The sequence below is a fragment of the Dipodomys ordii genome, unplaced genomic scaffold, assembly GCF_000151885.1.
Source record: "Dipodomys ordii isolate 6190 unplaced genomic scaffold, Dord_2.0 Scaffold148, whole genome shotgun sequence".
NCBI classification, from domain to species: domain Eukaryota; kingdom Metazoa; phylum Chordata; class Mammalia; order Rodentia; family Heteromyidae; genus Dipodomys; species Dipodomys ordii.
Window position 1 is genome coordinate 16,756 of NW_012267364.1, and position 18,171 is coordinate 34,926.

The 18,171-nt window shown below is 51.3% G+C and overlaps 1 protein-coding gene across 1 annotated transcript; it reads left to right on the plus strand.

Moving 5' to 3' along the window:
• Positions 1–225: 225 nt before the first annotated feature.
• On the plus strand, positions 226–15,980 carry Mmrn2 (multimerin 2). Its single transcript, XM_013032091.1, has 7 exons — positions 226–458; positions 8,263–8,391; positions 8,470–8,576; positions 8,674–8,754; positions 9,536–9,709; positions 9,818–11,614; positions 14,984–15,980. The coding sequence occupies exons 1-7, from the start codon at positions 241–243 to the stop codon at positions 15,364–15,366; spliced, it is 2,889 nt and encodes a 962-aa protein (XP_012887545.1). The 5' UTR covers positions 226–240; the 3' UTR covers positions 15,367–15,980.
• Positions 15,981–18,171: the final 2,191 nt, after the last annotated feature.

Below are 18,171 nucleotides of genomic sequence, written 5' to 3' on the forward strand. Positions count from 1 at the left end.
GGGACAGGTTTGGTGGCGACCAACCTGCCCACGTGTCGCCCACCTTCCTCTTGAGGTACAGGAACTGGCCTGCATGGTTGGCGGCCTCCGTGGGAGCCAGGCGGGGGATGGAGAGGGGGGCCGGACGAGGCCCACTGGGGTGGGCTGGCCCAGGCCACTTCCTCTCTTTGTTATTCTTGTGTTTTCTTTTCCTTCTGAGATTCAACTTGAGGACCACGTCACTGACAGTTTTGAGAGTCTATGACCAGGCTGAGCCTGAGCGGAACCAGTCCGAAGTCTGCTCTTGAAGCCAAGATGATCCTGACGCTGCTGCTGGGCCTCGGGGGACCCCTGAGCTGGGGACTCACAGGAGCCTGGGCCCAGGCCCCTGGAAGCAGATTCTCTGATCCACATGACCCCGGATCTTCTGGAGTCTCAGGGGCAGAAGCTGAGGACCCCAGCAGGGTCCCCCTTGGACGGTAAGGAGGGCTTGGAGTTTGGCCAAGATCATGGGGCATTTGAGTCTCAGCACAGCCTCTCTGGGCCTCAGTTACCCATCCGTGAAATGGGCCAGGCTAGCTGCTAGGCCAGTTGTGCCGCTGAGCAAGATCTCAGATGTCAGTTGGGCATTCCAGGGCCTGTCCGGAGAGTAACACGAAGAGCCTTACATGACCCATAGCAGGGGATAGAGCTTGGGCAGGGAGTGGTGGTGGGGGGGCAGGGAGGAATTGTGTCCACCAGCTGACACCCAGCATGGGGGCTCAGAGACTGTAGTTCTGGAAGCTTCCAGTTGGGGAGGCTCTGGTTCCAGGTCTGAAAGCTGAGCCCCAGCGAGGCTGACCCAGCCAAGGTCTTGGGGGACAGCTACCCTTCAGTCTGGGATTGTGGTCTGAGTGCCCAGAAGCCAGGCTGTGATGGCTGAGAGGACCCCCGATCCTCAGAAGACAGGGAGTCCGGGGGGGGCAGTGCTCTAGGGACCCTCTGGAAATGGGCAAAGTGGTCTTTTTTTTTTTGCCAGGCCTGAGCACTGCCCCTGAGCTTCTTTTGCTCAAGGCTAGCTACCACTTGAGCCATAGTGCCACTTCCGGCTTTTTCTATTTATGTGGTACTGAGGAATCGAACCCAGGGCTTCTTGCATGCTAGGCAAGCACTCTACCACGAAGCCACAGTCCCAACACTCAAGACTATCTTTCTGTAGGGACTTGGGCACCATTTTCCTGAATTCAAGCGGGGCCGGGGACCCCCACTCTGCCGCTAGGTTCTGGGGTGCAGGTTCCTTTCAGGGTCTGCAGCCACTCTGGAGCCATGAGTCATCATCAGAGCAGCAGGTACCTGTGAGCTGGCCTCCAAGCCTAGCATCTTGCCAAGTGTTTGCTCTGTAAATCTCCTCAGCAACCCCATTCATGGAGGAGTTGGAGGTGTAGGGGCTGGAGGATGGCTCAGCTGGTAGAGTGCTTGCCAGTGAGCATCAAATATCAAGTTCTAGTCCTGGTCTCGGACCAAAAAAAAAAATGGTTTAGAGAGGCTGAGTAACTTGATGTAAGTCACACAGCTGAGGAGAGCTGGGACTGGCTCTGAGGCTGAGTGAGTTTACAACTAGCCCTCAGAAAGAAGCATTTAGATATGGAGAGGACTGAGATTCATGCTCACCCACAGTCTCCGCACTGGGGCCCCGACAGGGACCATCCTGGGCTCCAAGGAGCACCTGTCTGTGCGAGGCTTCATTCAGCTTCCAGTTCTTCCACATGAAGGTCCCTTGTGTATGCTTCTCTTCCTCCTCCTCCTCCTCCTCCTCCTCTTCGTCTTCTTCCTCCTCCTCCTCTGCCTTTGCCTCCTCTTCTTCCTCCTCCTTCTCCACTTCTTCTTCCTCCTCCTCCTCTTCCTACTTCTTTTCCTATGCCAGAACTGGGGCTTGAACTCAGGGCCTGGGTGCTGTCCTTTAGCTGTCACTCAAGGCTAGCACTCTACCACTTGACCCATAGCTCCACTTCCAGCTTTCTGGTGATTAATTGGAGATAAGTCTCCCAAACTTTACTGCAATTCTCAGATCTCAGCCTCTTGAGTAGCTAGGATTACAGGTATGAGCTACCTTTGCCTGGCTTGGGCATTTTTCTGAAAGTGGGTTTGACCAGGGAGAAGTAAGAGAGGAGAATGAACAGTACATACCCACTCTTCACAAAGAAGGACCTGGTGGAGTGGGTAAGATGGAGAAATCCATCCTGCCCTGTGCCCAGTTCTGACACACAGTTAATTCAGTGGAGGCAATCAAGCCATGAGCTCTGATTTCAGGACCAAAGACCTAACTTCCCTCCCCAAAGCCATCGGCTCTGTGTCCCAGGCCCTGGACACCTCTCTCTCTCCCAGCCCCCCTTTGCTTTCTGTGTGTGTGCTAGTACTGGGGCTTGAACTCAGGGTCTGGGTGCCATTTCTTAGCTTCCCCCCCCATTCAAGGTTATTGCTCTACCACTTGAGCCACAGCTCCACTTCTGACATTTTGGTGGTTAACTGGAGATAAGAGTCTCATGGACTTTTCTACTGGGGCTGGCTTCAAACTGTGATCCTCAGATCTCCGTCTTTTGAGTGGCTAAGATTACAGGCTCCAGCCACCAGGCATCTGGAGTTTGAGGGGACCACAGAGGATAGGAGGAAGGATCCTTCTCCTGTGTCTCCCTCCTCACTTGGTTGTAGAGATAAATTGGACATTCTCTTAGCCCCAGGAACCTAGGGTTTCTCTGCCTTTCTCTGGGTGATCTCCACTCATGAAGATCTGCCCACTTGTACCCTTGGCCCAGGAATCCCCAGATATTCAAAAGGCTGCCACCGCTGCCTACGAAAGTCGCTTTCCCACAGTGCCAGAAACTGTGGAGAACTCCACAGGCCAAGCCCACAATGTCAAAGCATCCGGAGGAGCTGCTGAGAAAGGAAGGAAACACTGCCGTTTCCTGGGCTGATAACTTCCCCTGCTCCTTGGGCTGGTGAGGCAGAAATGCTGCTCCAGCCACAGGGGAAGGGGGCAGGGTGGGCCAGTGCACCTAACAGGGGCTCCAGCCAGGCTTCTTCCATGAATTTGCTCTTCACACCTATATCCAAGAGACAGGGAAGTCCTAGCTATAGACCTGCACACAAGCCTTTGGAAGGATAAGCTTGAACAAAACAGGGTGCTAGGTGCCTCGTGTCTCCAGATTGTCAGGTATCAGGGTAAAGAAGGGATATAATTAGCTGCTTCCGAGCCCCCTGTCCCCCCTGGAGACCCCTCAAAGCTCTATCTAGGAAGCCTGAATATTTGGACCCGATGGAGAGGAAGCAGAGTCTGGGCAAGGTGTCCCCTTCCTATGTTGTTATGATTGACAACTCAGTGGGGGCGGGGGGGAGGGCGTATAGTTGATATTGTTCCCAGTCATCAGCACCAGGCTTTGTTTTTTGTGCTAGGGCTAGAACTCAGGGCCTGGGCACTGTCCCTTAGCTATTTTTTTGCTCAAGGCTGATGCTTTCCCATGTAAGCCATAGCTCTCCTTTCAGCTTTATGCTGGTTAGAGATAAGAGTCTGTCGGATTTGGCTGCCCAGGCTGACTTGAAACTATGATCCTCAGATCTCCGCCTCCGGAGTAGCAAGGATTACAGGCAGGAGCCATCAGTCCCCAGCCTGGGTTCTTTTAATGCGAGGAGCGTTTGGGATGTTTACTTCAGGGAGCCTCTCAGTCAGAGGAGTCCAGCGTGTCACTAGAGGTCACACAGAAACAGGATGGAGCCCGGGCCATGATGTTTGGGCCATGCTCTGCTCCTGAACTTATTTTTGTCCTGGCTGTGGGGCCCAGAGTGTCATTAGAGAAGAGCTGAGGCCAAGGCTCCCAGCCACAGGAGCCTCCCCACATTCAGGGAAGCCCGGATCTGGGCTGGCCACAAAGTGGGCCTCGGGTTTCTTTGCCAATTTCTCTCAGGCTCAGGGACCAAAACTCTATGGGTGTGTTTGCCTTGGGGTTGTCATGCTAACGGCTTGATGCAGGCCTTAGAGTGTGGACTCTCCCACCCCCACCCCAGGAGGCGTTAAGGCCCTGCCCAAGGCAGATTTATTGACAGGCTGAGAGGCACTTAAGGACTCTGGCCAACCAGTAGCTACCGATCTATTATGCAGAAAGCACTGGCTGACAGGCCGCTCCCTGCTAGAGCCATCAGCTTTCCCTTCCCTCCTCTGTGTCCCCAGGGACACAGCTTCTCCACATTTCCAGAAGAGAGTGTGTGTGGGGGGGAAGGGGGTACTTTGTTCAAGGTCACCTGACATGTTGAAGGAAGGGGGTCAGCCGCCCCTCTTGTCTGGGTCAAGTCCACTGGATTTGGCCCTCGAGTCCTGCCTGGGGTATCATACCCTCACTCAGTGCTGGCACCTGTCCCCTCAGTAGGCTTTTGAGAAGATGGGGGTGCCCAGAAGACCCCTCCCCTAGGTGAAAGAAACGAAGAGGGAGCAGCATGAGATAGAGGGGGTAGTGAGAACAATAGAATGCTTTAGCACGTGGGGCCCGGGGCAAGAGTGCTGGGGGCCAGCTAGGAGCTGCCAGGCACTGTAGGAAACCAAAGCAAAGGTCAGGAATGTTCCCAGGGCTTCTGGGCCAGCTGCCTGCTCTGTGCCAGAGAAGGAGCTGCCAAGGGTGGGGAGCGTGGACAGCTTGCTAAAGGTCAAGGTTTGGGCATGTCAGAGGAGAAAGTTCCCGGGCAGGAAGGCGGGGCAGCACTGTTTCCGGTTCTAGGGCTTCAAGGTGAAGGGTTTTGGGCAGTCCTGGCAGGATGCAGTCGGCTGGGAGCACCAGGCCCACTGGCAGAGGCCACTGGAGTGTGAAGAGTGGTGCTTGCTTACATAGCTCTTTGCACAGGTGATCCCCCGCCTGGGTAATGCCTGCATGGGGAATCCTGTGTGTCATGGGGAATCCAGTAACATTCTTCACCTATGGGGATAGCCATGATACATCCACAGCACCCCACAAGATGACATACATGCCATCGGACATGGCCAAATGTACCTAGGGAATGTCCCCACTAGCAGTGGTTCATAGAGATTGTGTCCTAGGGCCAATTTCATGTTCTAGGGATTTTCATTGAGCCCAGAGCTGGTATCTCTTGCAGGTAGACATCTTACCCACAGCCCCTGAGCTACAGGCCTGGAAAATCAGTTTCAGTGTTTCAGCACTGAATCAACCAACCTTCCTCCCTCCTTCCTCCTTCCTCCTTCCCTCTCTCTTTCCTTCCTTCCTTCCTTCCTTCCTTCCTTCCTTCCTCTCTTCCTTCCTTCCTTCCTCTCTTCCTTCCTTCTTCCCCTCCTTCCTTTCTCTTTTAGTGGTACTAGGATTTAAACTTAGAGTCCAGCTTGTACTCTACCACTTGAGCTATGTGTCCAGTGCTTTTTTTAACTTTTACTTATTTTTCAGATAGACTCCCCTATTTTATTTATTTAGTTATTTATTTGGCCTGGAGCAGGCCTCAAACCAGGATCCTGCTTTCTGTGGTCTCCTGAGTAGCTGGGACCGCTTATTGGTTAAGATGAAAGTCTCAATAACCTTTGCCCAGACTGGCCTCAAAAGTTTTTCTCCCTGTTCTCCACTCTGGATCAGCTGGAATTTCAAGCACTTCAGAGCTTTGTGTGTGTGTGTGTGTGTGTGTGTGTGTGTGTGTGTGTGTGTGTTAATCTCTTATCAATCTGGGGAATCTTGAGTTCACATTTTTGGAAAGTTCTCTTCTCTCTATAGAGTCTTGGTTCTCTCCAAACTGGTTTTTCTACCCTTTGACCATTTTGACTTCCCTCTGCTGTTTTCTTTTTCTTTGTTTCTTTCAGTCCTGGGGATTGAATTCAGGGTCTCACATGGTCTTCACATATGCTCCATCACCAAGCTACGCCCACAGCTCACTTCCCTCTTTGTTGTTGTTGTTTTTTGCTAGTCCTGGGACTTGAACTCAGGGCCTGGGCACTGTCCCTGAGCTTTTGTGCTTAAGACCAATTGAGCCACAGCTCTACTTCCAGCTTTTTGGTGATTAATTGGAAATAAGAGTCTCCTGCTTAATCTGGCTTTGAACTGCAATCCTCAGATCTCAGCCTCCTCAGTAGCTAGGAAGACAGGCATGAGCCACAGGCGCCTGGCTTCACTTCTCTCTTTTGTAACAGACTTTCCTCCGAGGTGCCCCTTGGCCGTCTGCTCTCTGATGAGTAGATTGAGAAGCTGAATGGAACCGGAGGTGTACGGACATGACTCTCTGGTTACAGGATGCTCTGGCTTGGCTGCTTCACCAGTGAGGGGGGTGGGGGGGGTCTCCTAATGACAGCATCTTGGGTCTCTTCCTCTGGGGTTGGAAAGCTTTTCAGGCTCTCTGTCCAGGGGACAGAGTGGGAGTCATAGACTTTTAATTAGTGTGAGGTGGTCACGTGATGACCTTCAGTCCCTGCAGCATCTGCCACAACAAAAACCTCAGTCATCAATAGCTTTCAATCACCAGCATCCCTGACCATGGCCTTCTAACAGTTCAGATGCGATCATGTCTCCTATAACGCCTGCCCTGGATCAACACCTACACCTGGGATCCCTTACCCACTCCTTTCCTGCGGGTGCCCAGGAGCCAGGATGGCTTTCATAGTACTTTCTGGCTGGGAACTTCTCTGGGACTTCCCATGGCCTCAGCAAATGGTCCAGCTGCATTGCCAGTGCCATACCTCCGCACCTACCCGCCTCCCGCTGCTGCTCCTTGCCACACCATAACTCTGCCCTGCTTCCTGCTGCCCCTCCTGATCTCAAGACACAGCCCATGAGCCAGGCACTACTGGCTCACGCCTGTAATCCTAGCTACTCAGGAGACTGGGATCTGAAGATTGAGATTTGAAGCCAGCTCATGCAGCAAAGTCTAAGAGACCGGATAATTTCCAAATAACCAGCAAAAAAAGCCAGAAGTGGAGGTGTGTTTAAGTGGTAGAACACCAGCCTTGTTGGGGGGAAGCTAAGCAACACCACCCAGGTTATGAGGAAAAGTCCATGAGACTCTTATGCTAATTAACCAGCAAAAAGCCAGTAGAGATGTGGTTCAAGTGGTAGAGCTTCAGCCTGAAGGACTGCCCTTCTTCTTCCTGGCCTTCTTCCCCAGTGGCCACTGCAAAGCTCATCTGTGTGTGTGTGTGTGTGTGTGTGTGTGTGTGTGTACTGGGGTTTGAACTCAGGACCTGGGCACTGTTCTTAAGCTTTTTAACTCAAGTCTAGCACTTTACTACTTGAGCCACCGCTCCACTTCTGGCTTTTTGCTGGTTAATTGGAGATCAGTCTTGCAGACTTTCCTGCCTGGGCTGGTTTTGAAGTGTGATCTTCAGATCTCAGCCTCCTGAGGAGCTAGGATCACAGGTAGGAGCGCCCAGCACTGGGTTGGAAAGCTCACTTCTATCGTGGTCCTGATGGGATACCACCAAGGAACAGGAGCCCTGGCTGTGCTGGGATTTCTGGAGAGGAAGATATGAGAGTTGGGGAGCTGCCAGGACAGCCAGGAGGGGCCTACTACAGCATCTGAGGGTACTTATCTGAGCTACTGGGTACTTAGAAGAAAGCACCACTACCCCCTACTGTTGAATGGGGAAGTGGAAACTCCCTAAGGGCCTTGATCAAGATCACAGTCAGAAAGTAGAAAGCATTCAACCCAGGACTCTCCCTCCCAGCTGCCCGAAGCTGCCTCCCGGTCACCAGGGAACAATGAGGGCTCTTCTGGCTCTATCGGTATTTTTATTTGATTTTTTTTTCCATATTGGGGGGCTTGAGCTCAGGACCTGGGCGCTGACCCTGAGCTATTTTGTTCAAGGCTAATGTTCTCCTACGGAGCCACAACTCCATGTTCAGTGTTTTAGTGGTTAATTGAAGAGAAGAGTCTCATGGGCTTGCCTGCCCAGGCTGGCTTTGAACCTTCATCTTCAGATCGCAGCCCCTTGATTAGCTAGGACTACAGGCATGAGCTGCTGCTGCCTGGCTGTATGGGTAATTTGGCTGTTTGACATCAGAGGGCTCCTCTCCCTCTCGGAGCCAGCTCCGGGGAAGGCTTCAGGAAGGCAGTAGGTAGTTCAGGTTCCCCAGTAGCCAGGTTTGTGGAGAGACAGCCCAGGGATGAATAATACACATCCCTTCTCAGGCTAATGGATTCCAGAGTCCTGGTGCTGGGTGGGGCAGAGGCTGGTACCCTACACCAGCCACCCCTTTGGGCTTCCAGGAAGGGGAGCTGGGGTGAAGCTGCTGGCTGCTACTCTGCAGCTCTGTCCTCTGGTTTGTTTTCCAGGAACTGGTGTGCATACCAGAAGTCCAGGCTGGTCACCTTCATAGCCGTTTGTAAAACAGAGAAATTCGTCATCCATTCCCAGCAGCCCTGTCCCCAGCAGGCTCTGGGCTGCCAGAAGGCCAAAGTCATGTGAGTGGGGTGGGCAGACTATTTGCTCAGGCTCTGTGGGCTCACCCTGGAGTCACTAAATCCCTCTCCTCCCCCCAGGTACCGAGTGGCCCACAAGCCTGTGTACCAAGTCAAGCAGAAGGTACTGACCTCCACGGCCTGGAGGTGCTGTCCTGGCTTCCAAGGTCCCAATTGCCAGCATCATGGTAGGGATTCTGGAAGCCCCTCCTCTTGACCTCTGACCCCAGAGGTCATACCATTCATCTGCCCTCTGGGGTCAACAGCTAATGTTTCCTTCTGCAGATCCCACAATGACTCCTGTGCCTGCAGAGCCAAGTGATGTCCTCTATGAGCCTTGGGACCAGCTGGTTGACTTTGAACTTGGTGCGTTGCTTTCCTGGAAAGGTGTGGAAGGGGTAGGCCCCAGGTCCCTTGTCCTTTCTCCTATGATTGGCAATGCCATTTTAGGAAAATCTTGCCCCTTGAAACAGCCAGGGACTCTTTTAGTGGCCCTACCATCCCTCCAAGGGCCAGGTTTCCTCAACTGTCTGTCTGGGGTTGAGCACACAGCCCTTTTCCTTGACCCCATTTTCTGACAAGGACTAATTTGAGCCTGAACCCACACAAGGCTGCCAGGCCTACAAGAAGTCTTTCATCTGCTAGGGCTAGAAAGTTATGACATTCTTGTTCTTAGAATCATCACAGGAGAATCACCGAGAGACAATAATTGAGCCCACAGCTGGGATGGGAAGTGAGTTGTTGTTGGTTGTGGACTTGAACTCAGGGTCTGGCTTTGAATTATGATCCTCAGATCTCACCCCCCTGAGTAGCTAGGATCATAGGTGTGAGACACCATGCCCAGTGGGAAATAAGTTTTTTTCATAAGATAAAATTCCGATTAACAAAGGTTGCCAACTGTGAAGAGGTAGCTTCAGAAGGAAATGTGCTGTGATCGATTAGTCATGTCTGCCAATGGTGTGGGAGGGAGGGTGATGGTATAGAGGCCTTGCCTAAGTCCTGCTGGAACTAAGGTATCGAAGCTCCAGCCCAGATGGTGCCAGCATGCATCTCCCGTGCCTTTGGCTTCCAAATCTTCTCTGGACTCCAGGACCTGCCTAGGCTGATGAACTGTCCCTCAATACCTCTATGTCTTGTGTATCTTTAGGTCACCCTGCTTTGGAGCTCAGTGGGATCGAGGTGCAGCAGAAACAACAAGAGCGCCTGCTGGGAGACCTTCAGAATGACATCCACCAGGCTGCAGATGGCCTCCCAGGCCTGTGGAATGCCCTGGCCAGTAACCTCACTGCTGCTGCTACAGAGACCAATCAAACGGAGTTTGGTGAGTAGAGGATTCCGGAGGAGGCCCCAGACCCCGGAGGCCCTTGCTCCCTCAGTCGGGAAGGGTGTCCGCGACCATGGGCATGTGTGAACATGGTGTCTGTTGCAGAGTTTCCTGGCAGGTCTTTGGAGCACGTGTTGCCCCTGCACATGGACAACTTTTTAGAAACACACCTCAGCCCCATCTGGAGGAGCTTCAACGAGAGCCTGCATAGCCTTTCCCAGGCTGTAAGAAATCTGTCCCTTGACGTGGAAGCCAATCAGCAGGCCATCAAGAGGGTCCAGGAGGACATGGTGGCCAGGGCCGACATCCAGGAGCTTGGAGCCAAGTTTGAGACGAAGGTAGAGGAGAACAGCCACAAAATGGGCCAGCTTGAGCGGGATGTGGCTGAGCGTCTGCACACCCAGAGCCAATCCCTGCACCATGCCCTGTCTGAGGTCCAGGCTGAAGTGGACACCAAGTTAAAGCGGCTGAGCAAAGCTCAGGAGATCCCTGGGACAAATGTCAGCCTGGTGATGGCAGCGCCAAGATCTGAGCCCGACAGCCTGCAGGCCAGGCTGAGTCAGCTACAGAGGAATCTGTCGGCCCTGCATGTGGCCACCAGCAGTAGAGAAGAAGAGTTGCAGGGCACCCTTGAGGACATGAGGGCCACCCTAGCCCAGCACGTGGATGAGATCAAGGAGCTGTACTCAGAATCTGATGAGACGTTTGATCAGATCAGCAAGGTGGAGCGGCAGGTGCAGGAGCTGCAGGTGAATCACACCGGCCTGCGAGAACTCCGGGTGATCCTGATGGAGAAGTCTCTTATCATGGAGGAGAACAAGGAGGAGATGGAACGGCAGCTCCTGGAGCTCAACCTCACCCTCCAGCACCTGCAAGGTGGCCATGCCGACCTCATCAAGTACGTCAAGGACTGTAACTGCCAGAAGCTCTACTATGACCTGGATGCCATCCGGGAGGGGCAGAAGGATGCCACACGTGCTTTGGAGGAGACTCAAGTGAGCCTGGATGAGCGACGCCAGCTAGACGGCTCCTCCCTGCAGGCCCTGAGGAGCACCGTGGACACCTTGTCACTGGCAATGGATTTGCACAAGGAAGAGGGCCAGTGGGCCCGGGCAGAGAGAGCCAGGATCCGGAGCCAGCTGCAGGCACTGGAGCGTTCGGTGGGAGAGCTGAAGGCATTTGCAAATGACACTCATCGGGAGATGCGACAGCTGCACAGCTCCTTTGCCGCCCTGCTGGAGGATGCGCTGCGGCATGAGGCTGTGCTGGCCGCGCTTTTTGGGGAGGAGACGATGGAGAAGATGTCTGAGGAGGCGCCTGGTTTGCTGCCCCTACGTTATGAAGAGATCCGCAATGCCCTGCAGGACGCTGCCAGTGGGCTGCAGGAGCAAGCCCTTGGCTGGGATGAGCTGGCTGCCCGGGTGACTACCCTGGAGCAGACTCTGGATGGTCGAGTAGAGCTACCAAGGCTGGCAGAGCATCTGGAGCCCAGCCATGATGCAGGGCCAGAGGAGGCCAGAGCCACTGTCCTGGAAGGGCTGGAGCAGGAGGTCCAGCGCCTGCGCTTTGACGTCAAGCTCCTTGGGCGGTGCTGCGAGTCTTGGGCTTCCTCCAACAATGGCTCCCTGGAGGCGCTTCGCAGTGCACTCTCCGCCACCCAGCAAGGCCTGGAGCAGCACCAGCACCTCTTCCACAGCCTCTTTGGGAATGTCCAAGCACTGGTGGCAGCCAATGTCAGTCTAGACCTGGGGAAACTGCAGGCCATGATGAGCAGGAAAGGAAAGAAGCAGAAAGGCCTGGAAGCTTCCAGGAAAAGGGACAAAAAGCAAGTGGAACCTTTGACAGATGCCCATGCCAAACGGTTAGAGCAAGGTGCCCTGAATGCAGAGCTCTGGGAGGCAGGTAAGTGGCTGGGCCAGGAGGACTGAGTGGGTGTGGGAGGATAATACAGTCCCCAGCTTGGTAGTATGGTCCTGGGTCATCGCTACTCAAGGTCCATTTCCCCTTGACTCCCCTTCTCAGGGGTATACCTGGATTTTAGGGAGGCAGAAGTCAAGATTGTTGGAGGGCTGAGCACTGGTAGTTCACACCTGTAATCTTAGCTACTCAGGAGGCTGATATCTGAGGAATCATGTTTTGAAGTCCACCTACACAGCCAAGTCCATGAGACTCTTATCTCCAATTAGCCAGCAAAAAATCAGAAGTGAAGGTATGGCTCAAGTGATGAACCAGCTTTGAACAAAAAAGCCAAGCAAAGCTAGGTGCTGGTGGCTCATACCTGTAATCCTAGCTACTCAGGAGGCTGAGATCTGAGGATCACAGTTCAAAGCCAGCCTGGGAAGGACTCGTAGGTCCAACTAACCAGCAAAAATACATAAGTGGAGGTATGGCTCATGTGGCAGAGCTATAGTTTTGAACACAAAATCTCAGGAAGAATGCCCAGGCCCTGAGTTCAAGCCCTGCAACTACTACTACCACCACCACCACCACCACCAACAACAACAACAACAAAGAGAAAGAGAGAGAGAGAGAGAGAGAGAATAGAGGGAAAAAAACATGATTGAAAAATGCCAAGTGAGCTTGTGAGCTCATGAGACCCTGAGTTCAAGTCCAAGACTGGCAAATAAATAAGCAAAGTGAATGGTAGTGCCACAGTCCATGAGCTGGCAGAAGTACTTCCTGTTACTTTCACAGGCTTCTATATACATTGCTGGCTGCCTGCTAGGAAAGTGCACCCTTTAACTCCTCCCTGTCATTTTTTCTCCCCGGCCCTGCGCTCTAGGGGCTGGGGAAACCTATCATGGTAACACCCTACCGTTGTCCTGTCTGGCCATCCTGCCTTCAGTGCCATTCATGGGCTTTGTCATGATGAGTCATCACAGCTGCTTATCTGCATATTCATCATCATTACCATCTTACCCAGGGAAGAACCTGTTCACCCCCAGTGAGCAGCAGAGAGGGGCTGTCTCTAGAATGTTGGCTCTCCTCTTTAACAAGTGCATCGATGGCTGGTCTCTACGGGGTCCCATGTCCCAGCCCTAGGAGCTGGCTTTGAGGTTGAAGTTATGTGGAGTCAACCTTTCCATCTCTTCCCTTCATGCTGCTCTGGGTCTCAAGCAATTCTCTCCCTAGAAAGGTGACCTTGGGGCTGGGACTGCTTTGTCTCCAGACACAGAGCTGTGGACAAGGTGGGTTTGCTGGTGCAAACTGGCATGTGGGTTTTTCGGAGTCTTGCTGAAAGGCCCCACCCTGGCCTTGATGATACTTCATGATGATCTCGGGGGCAGTGTGAGGCAGCAAGAAAGGAACAGGTTCTCCTAACACCCACCAGTCTTTTTTTCCATGTTGTGACTCACATAAGATCTCCATTTGCTGATGCCTTTCAGAATTTTCCTGATGACTTTCAGAATTAGGCATCTGTTTACCACTGCAACATTTTGTTATTCAGAAGTATTTGTCCTTTAAAATATTCCTCTTATTTGTCTTGTGGAAGATTGTAGAGCTTGAATTTGTGCACTGCAAAGAGTGCAATCTTCAGTTTGCACCTTGCTTTCCTTTCTAAAGCACAGGTTTGACACTCTGGCTGGGTGTGGTCTCTCTTTAAGGCCAACACCCAGGTGCAGGCAGGGTGGAGAGGACTACGTACCCACAGAGGGCGCTATTGGACAGACTTTCTTTAGCAGGACTAGAGCGCCATCTGCTGGGTATTGTGAGAACTGCATCACCAACACCCAGCTTTTTGCCTTAATCCAACAATCCCATTCTCGTAAAACCTACTAGAACCAGAGAAAAACAGAACTTTGGCATTCACAAGGCTATTTATGGACCGGAGATCAATGATCCTGGCTCTCACTCTGGGACCTAAAGTGACTGACCGTTGTGAAATCTCGAGGGCCTAATTCTATTCCCTGAGAAACTTGCCCCCTAGCCTCAAGACCCCTCCCCTCCACTAAAACAGCATTTTGACAGAACTCACAAGAACTTTACCTTGATGGTGACAAAGTCAGTGTCAGGTACTGAACTCAGGAGGACCATCCTACTGATCCTATGTTGTGACTTGTTTGCCCCTGCAGCCTCTCCTGTCTGTATACATGACACCTTCTCTCTTGTCCTGTGGGAGATTGTCGTCCTCTTAAGGCCCGAGGTAGCATTTCTGCAACTGAGGGCCAGAAGAGCACCCAAAAATCCAGAGATTCAAGGTCTGCTCCCTATTTAGTAATTGGTTGGCTGTGTGGTCTGGAGCAATAAACTATGCCGTTCTGGGACTCAGTTTCCCCATATGTAATCCCAGAGTTCAGAGCAATATTCGGAAGCTTCATGTAGCTTCCAGACCTAGCTGGATGGGTGCTCACTATGTAGGGCTCACTATGTTGTCCAGGCTGCTCTTGAACTCACAATACTCCTGGCTCTGGTAGAGAGCTGAGAAGGGGTGCAGCACTGCATCTAGCTTGGAGGAGCCTTTCTTTCCTTGTTTCTCTAAGGTCCAGTGCTCACCTCCAGTAGGAACCATCTTCTCCACTCCTCAGTTATTTCCCAGGGTTAACATGGTTACCTGGAAGATATGCAAATTCTCTTTCCCCAGATGCCTAAAGATAGTTGGGTATGGTCTGGGCATGAGTCCTCAGTGATAAAGATCTAGCTGAGCATTCATGAGGTCCTGGGTTCGATCCTTGGCACTGAAAAAGAAAATTCTTAGCAAGTTGCAAATGTCTGGAAGTTGGAAATCTGGGTTCCCAGCCTGTCTCAGCCTGCCATTATTAGTCACACAGCTATTCGACAGCCAGGGACACTTAGGTCTTGAGAAAGTCCTAACTAAAGGGTTGAGAATATGCTCTTTGGAAATGTACCTCCATGAGATACAAGTTTATATTTACCCTTTGAGATCACACTGTATTGACAATATGTAGCTTATCAAGAAATAATGTCCTATTTCTATTTCTTTTCCTTTGTGCCAGTTCAAGCCTTTGGGCCTGGCACTCTCACTTGACTCTTCCTTCTCAAGGCTGGTGCTCTACCACTTGAGCTTCCATTTCTGACTTGGGGCTGGTTAATTAGCGATCACAGCCATTTTTCAGCCCAGGCTGACTTCAAACTTCAATTCTCAGTTCTCAGCCTCCTAAATAGGCTTTTTGGTGGTTACAAGCATGAGCCACCAGTGCTGGGCTCTGACTCCAATGTTCATAGGATGATAAAGGCAGGTCTCTCTGCATTTAATTCCTCATTCAGGGAATAGATAATGAACTCACCAAGCATTTCCCCTCTGTTTTCCAGGCTCCCCTGTGGCTTTCTATGCCAGCTTTTCAGAAGGGATAACTGCCCCGCAGAGGGTGAAGTTCAACATCCCAGCCATCAACACTGGTGGCAGCTACTTCCCTGAACATGGCCACTTCCAAGCCCCAAAGCGTGGTGTCTACTTTTTTGCAGTGAGCATTGAATTCGGCCCTGGCCCAGGCATGGGGCAGCTGGTGTTTGGGGGCCATCATCAAACCCCAGTCTACAGCACAGAGCCGAGCTGGGGGAGCACTGTTACAACCTTTTCTATGGCAGAGTTGCAAAAGGGTGAGAGGGTGTGGTTTGAATTGACCCAGGGCTCAGTAACCAAGAAAAGCGCCCCCAGCACTGCCTTTGGGGGCTTCCTGATGTTCCAGACCTGAACTTTGGCCCCAACTCTCATCAGATGGTGTGGGCTTGCCTGCTGTTCTTTAGACTGGGGCTCTGCTCAGTGATGGTTTGGAGAGCCCCCAGTCCCAGCTCATCCCCTGGCTGGAGGCATCACCCCATCAGGACTGGACCATGGTTCTCTGGGCTAGGTTTGGCCTCCGAAATCAGTGAACTCACTTGACCTCCACATGCCTTCCTCTCTCCTATGACTTAGACTCTGCCACACTTTAATTCTACAAATTTTTGGCATTTTGCTCCTCCTGTGGTTGGAAACATCTGTAGAGTATTTAAACTGTTCTTTGGCTTCCTCTTCCTCCTAATTGTGGGCTTAGATCTTTTCTTAGAAGGATTGTTTAAAATGGAGGTGATGGGCCAGGGGGTAAAACTCACCGCTTGGCATGTGTGAGGCCCCCCGTTCCATTCCCAGCACCAAGTAAAAAAAAAGAGGTGATGTGTTAAGTGAAAACTGGGTACTGATCTCTGGTCACTAGAGATTCATTTTGTCTCTGTCAGTGAAACATGGAGAAAAGGCAGGTACCAGTGGCTTACACCTGTAGTCCTAGCTACCTACTCAGGAGGCTGAGATAGGAGACTCTGGGCCTAAAGCCAGTTCAGGCAGATAAATTCAAGGGAGTCTTATTTCCAATTAAACAGCCAAAAAAACCATATGTGGAGGAGTGGTTCAAGTGGTAGAACTCCAGCCTTGAGCAAAATGCCAAGTACAGGCACACGCGCGCGCGTGCGCACACACACACACACACACACACACACACACACACACACACGGAGCAAAGGCCTGCTGGAACTTATTGAGAAAAATGGAATTAGTCATCTCTTTAAATTTCAGTCATTCCTTGCCTTTAATCTAGATCAATAATTTTAATGTGTTTTGTTCTTGTCTCATTCGCATTAAAGCTAAGACAGTATCTTTTTATTTTTTCTTTTGATCAGTCGTGGGGCTCTTCAGCTCAAGGTTAACACTCTACCACTTGAGCCACAGCACCACTTCCAGCTTTTTCGGTGTATGTGGTGCTGAGGAATCGAACCCAGGGCCTCATGCATGTAAGGCAAGCACTCTACCACTGAGCCACCTTCCCAGCCCTAAGCCATAAACGCATCTTATGAGCAATCTTATTCTTTTTTGTGTGTGTTAGTCCTGAGGCTTGAACTTGGGGCCTGGGTGCTGTCCCTGAGGTTTTCTCTTTGCTCAAGGCTAGCACTTTACCTCTTGAGCCACAGCTCCACTTCTGGCTCTTTTGGTGGTTAGTCAGAATATCAGGACTTCCTGCTTGGGGTTGTGAACAGCCTGATTTTTGTTGGCCCTTCAAAGTGTGGAGGGAGCTGAGGGAGGGGTTACTGTAAACATCTTTCTCCCAAATGATCAGCTTTGGAATAAAGTGATGTCTTTTCAACCTCTGCCTCATTTACTTCTAGGGAGACAAAACATTAGTAAAGTCCACAGGAATCTGGGATTGGCACATGGGGGACCTGTCTCATCTAAGGCTGTATCTGACTGCAGCAATGTAGCTGGTTCCACATGGAGTATCCAGAGGCCTCCACACAGAGCGATGATGTCAATGCCAGGTCATAGGGCTCAGAACAGAATAGCAACAGGTGGTTTGCAGGTGGTTTCAGATCCTAGAGCAAGCAGGCTTGAGAAAGCAGCCATCCAGCCATTAGGAAATAAAGTGGGCTTAGGGAAAACTGTCCAACATTGCTTGAATACACTTTTGTCTATTAAAAAAAAATCACACTGGGCTGGGTGCCAGCAGCCCACATCTGTAATCCTAGCTATACAAGAGGCTGAGTTGTGATTCAAAGCCAGCCTGGGCAGGAAAATCCATGAGACTCTTATCGCCAATTAACCACTAAAGACCTGGAAGTGGAGCTGTGATTCAAGTGGTAGAATACTAGTCTTGAGCAAGAAAAGCTAGGCAAGAAGTGATGCCCTGAGTTCAAGCCCTATGACTGAAAAAAAAAGTCATTAACTTAAATTACCCCCTGCCACTGCCCTCAGCAATGTGTTTGCCACTAAAGCTCTGTGCACTTAATGTGCAAAGATTAAAATGAAGATTATGCTAGGCGCCCTGGCCACTGCTGCTGGTTTGACTTTGAGGTAACTCACAGCTCTCCTAGACCATATCCATCTGTGGTGTGCCGGACACATAATACTTATTAAGTATTCCAGTATTCTACGACTTCATGATCTTCACCACAGTTTTGAATCTCCACTGGCCCAACACAGCTGTCAGTTGCCAAACTTAAAACCAGGAAGTTTGAAGCTGACTGAGGCCCTTGCTGCCAGCAGCCTCGGCTGGCTGCTTGTGTTACAGTTGGGGCCTGCTGACCACAGCACTGGGACATTAGGATCAGGCGCATCCCTGGGCTCTTTCTCTAGGAACTTATTGCATGTGGTAGTGAGTTTATATATGAATGAAGATCTTGGAGAGGAGGCTTTGAAGTAAAAGCACTCACTAATCAACTGTGCCAGTAGCCTTATATGAGAGACTCTAGAAGTTTCTAGAGCAAGAGAACTGGAGAAAGGAATGATGTCTGTTTTTGTAACTGTATTAGGGCTTGAACTCACGGCGCTTAGCTCTGTTGCGGAAGGCCGATACTCTACTACATTAGCCATAGCTCTACTTTTGGCCTTTTAGTGGCTAATTGGAGATGAGAGTCTCAAAGACTTTCCTTTTCAGGCTGGCTTGTAAGTGTGATCCTCAGATTTTAGTTTCCTGGATAGCTAGGATTACATTCAGTTCTAAGCTTGTTTTTATAACCAGGGTGCTTTCAATGCA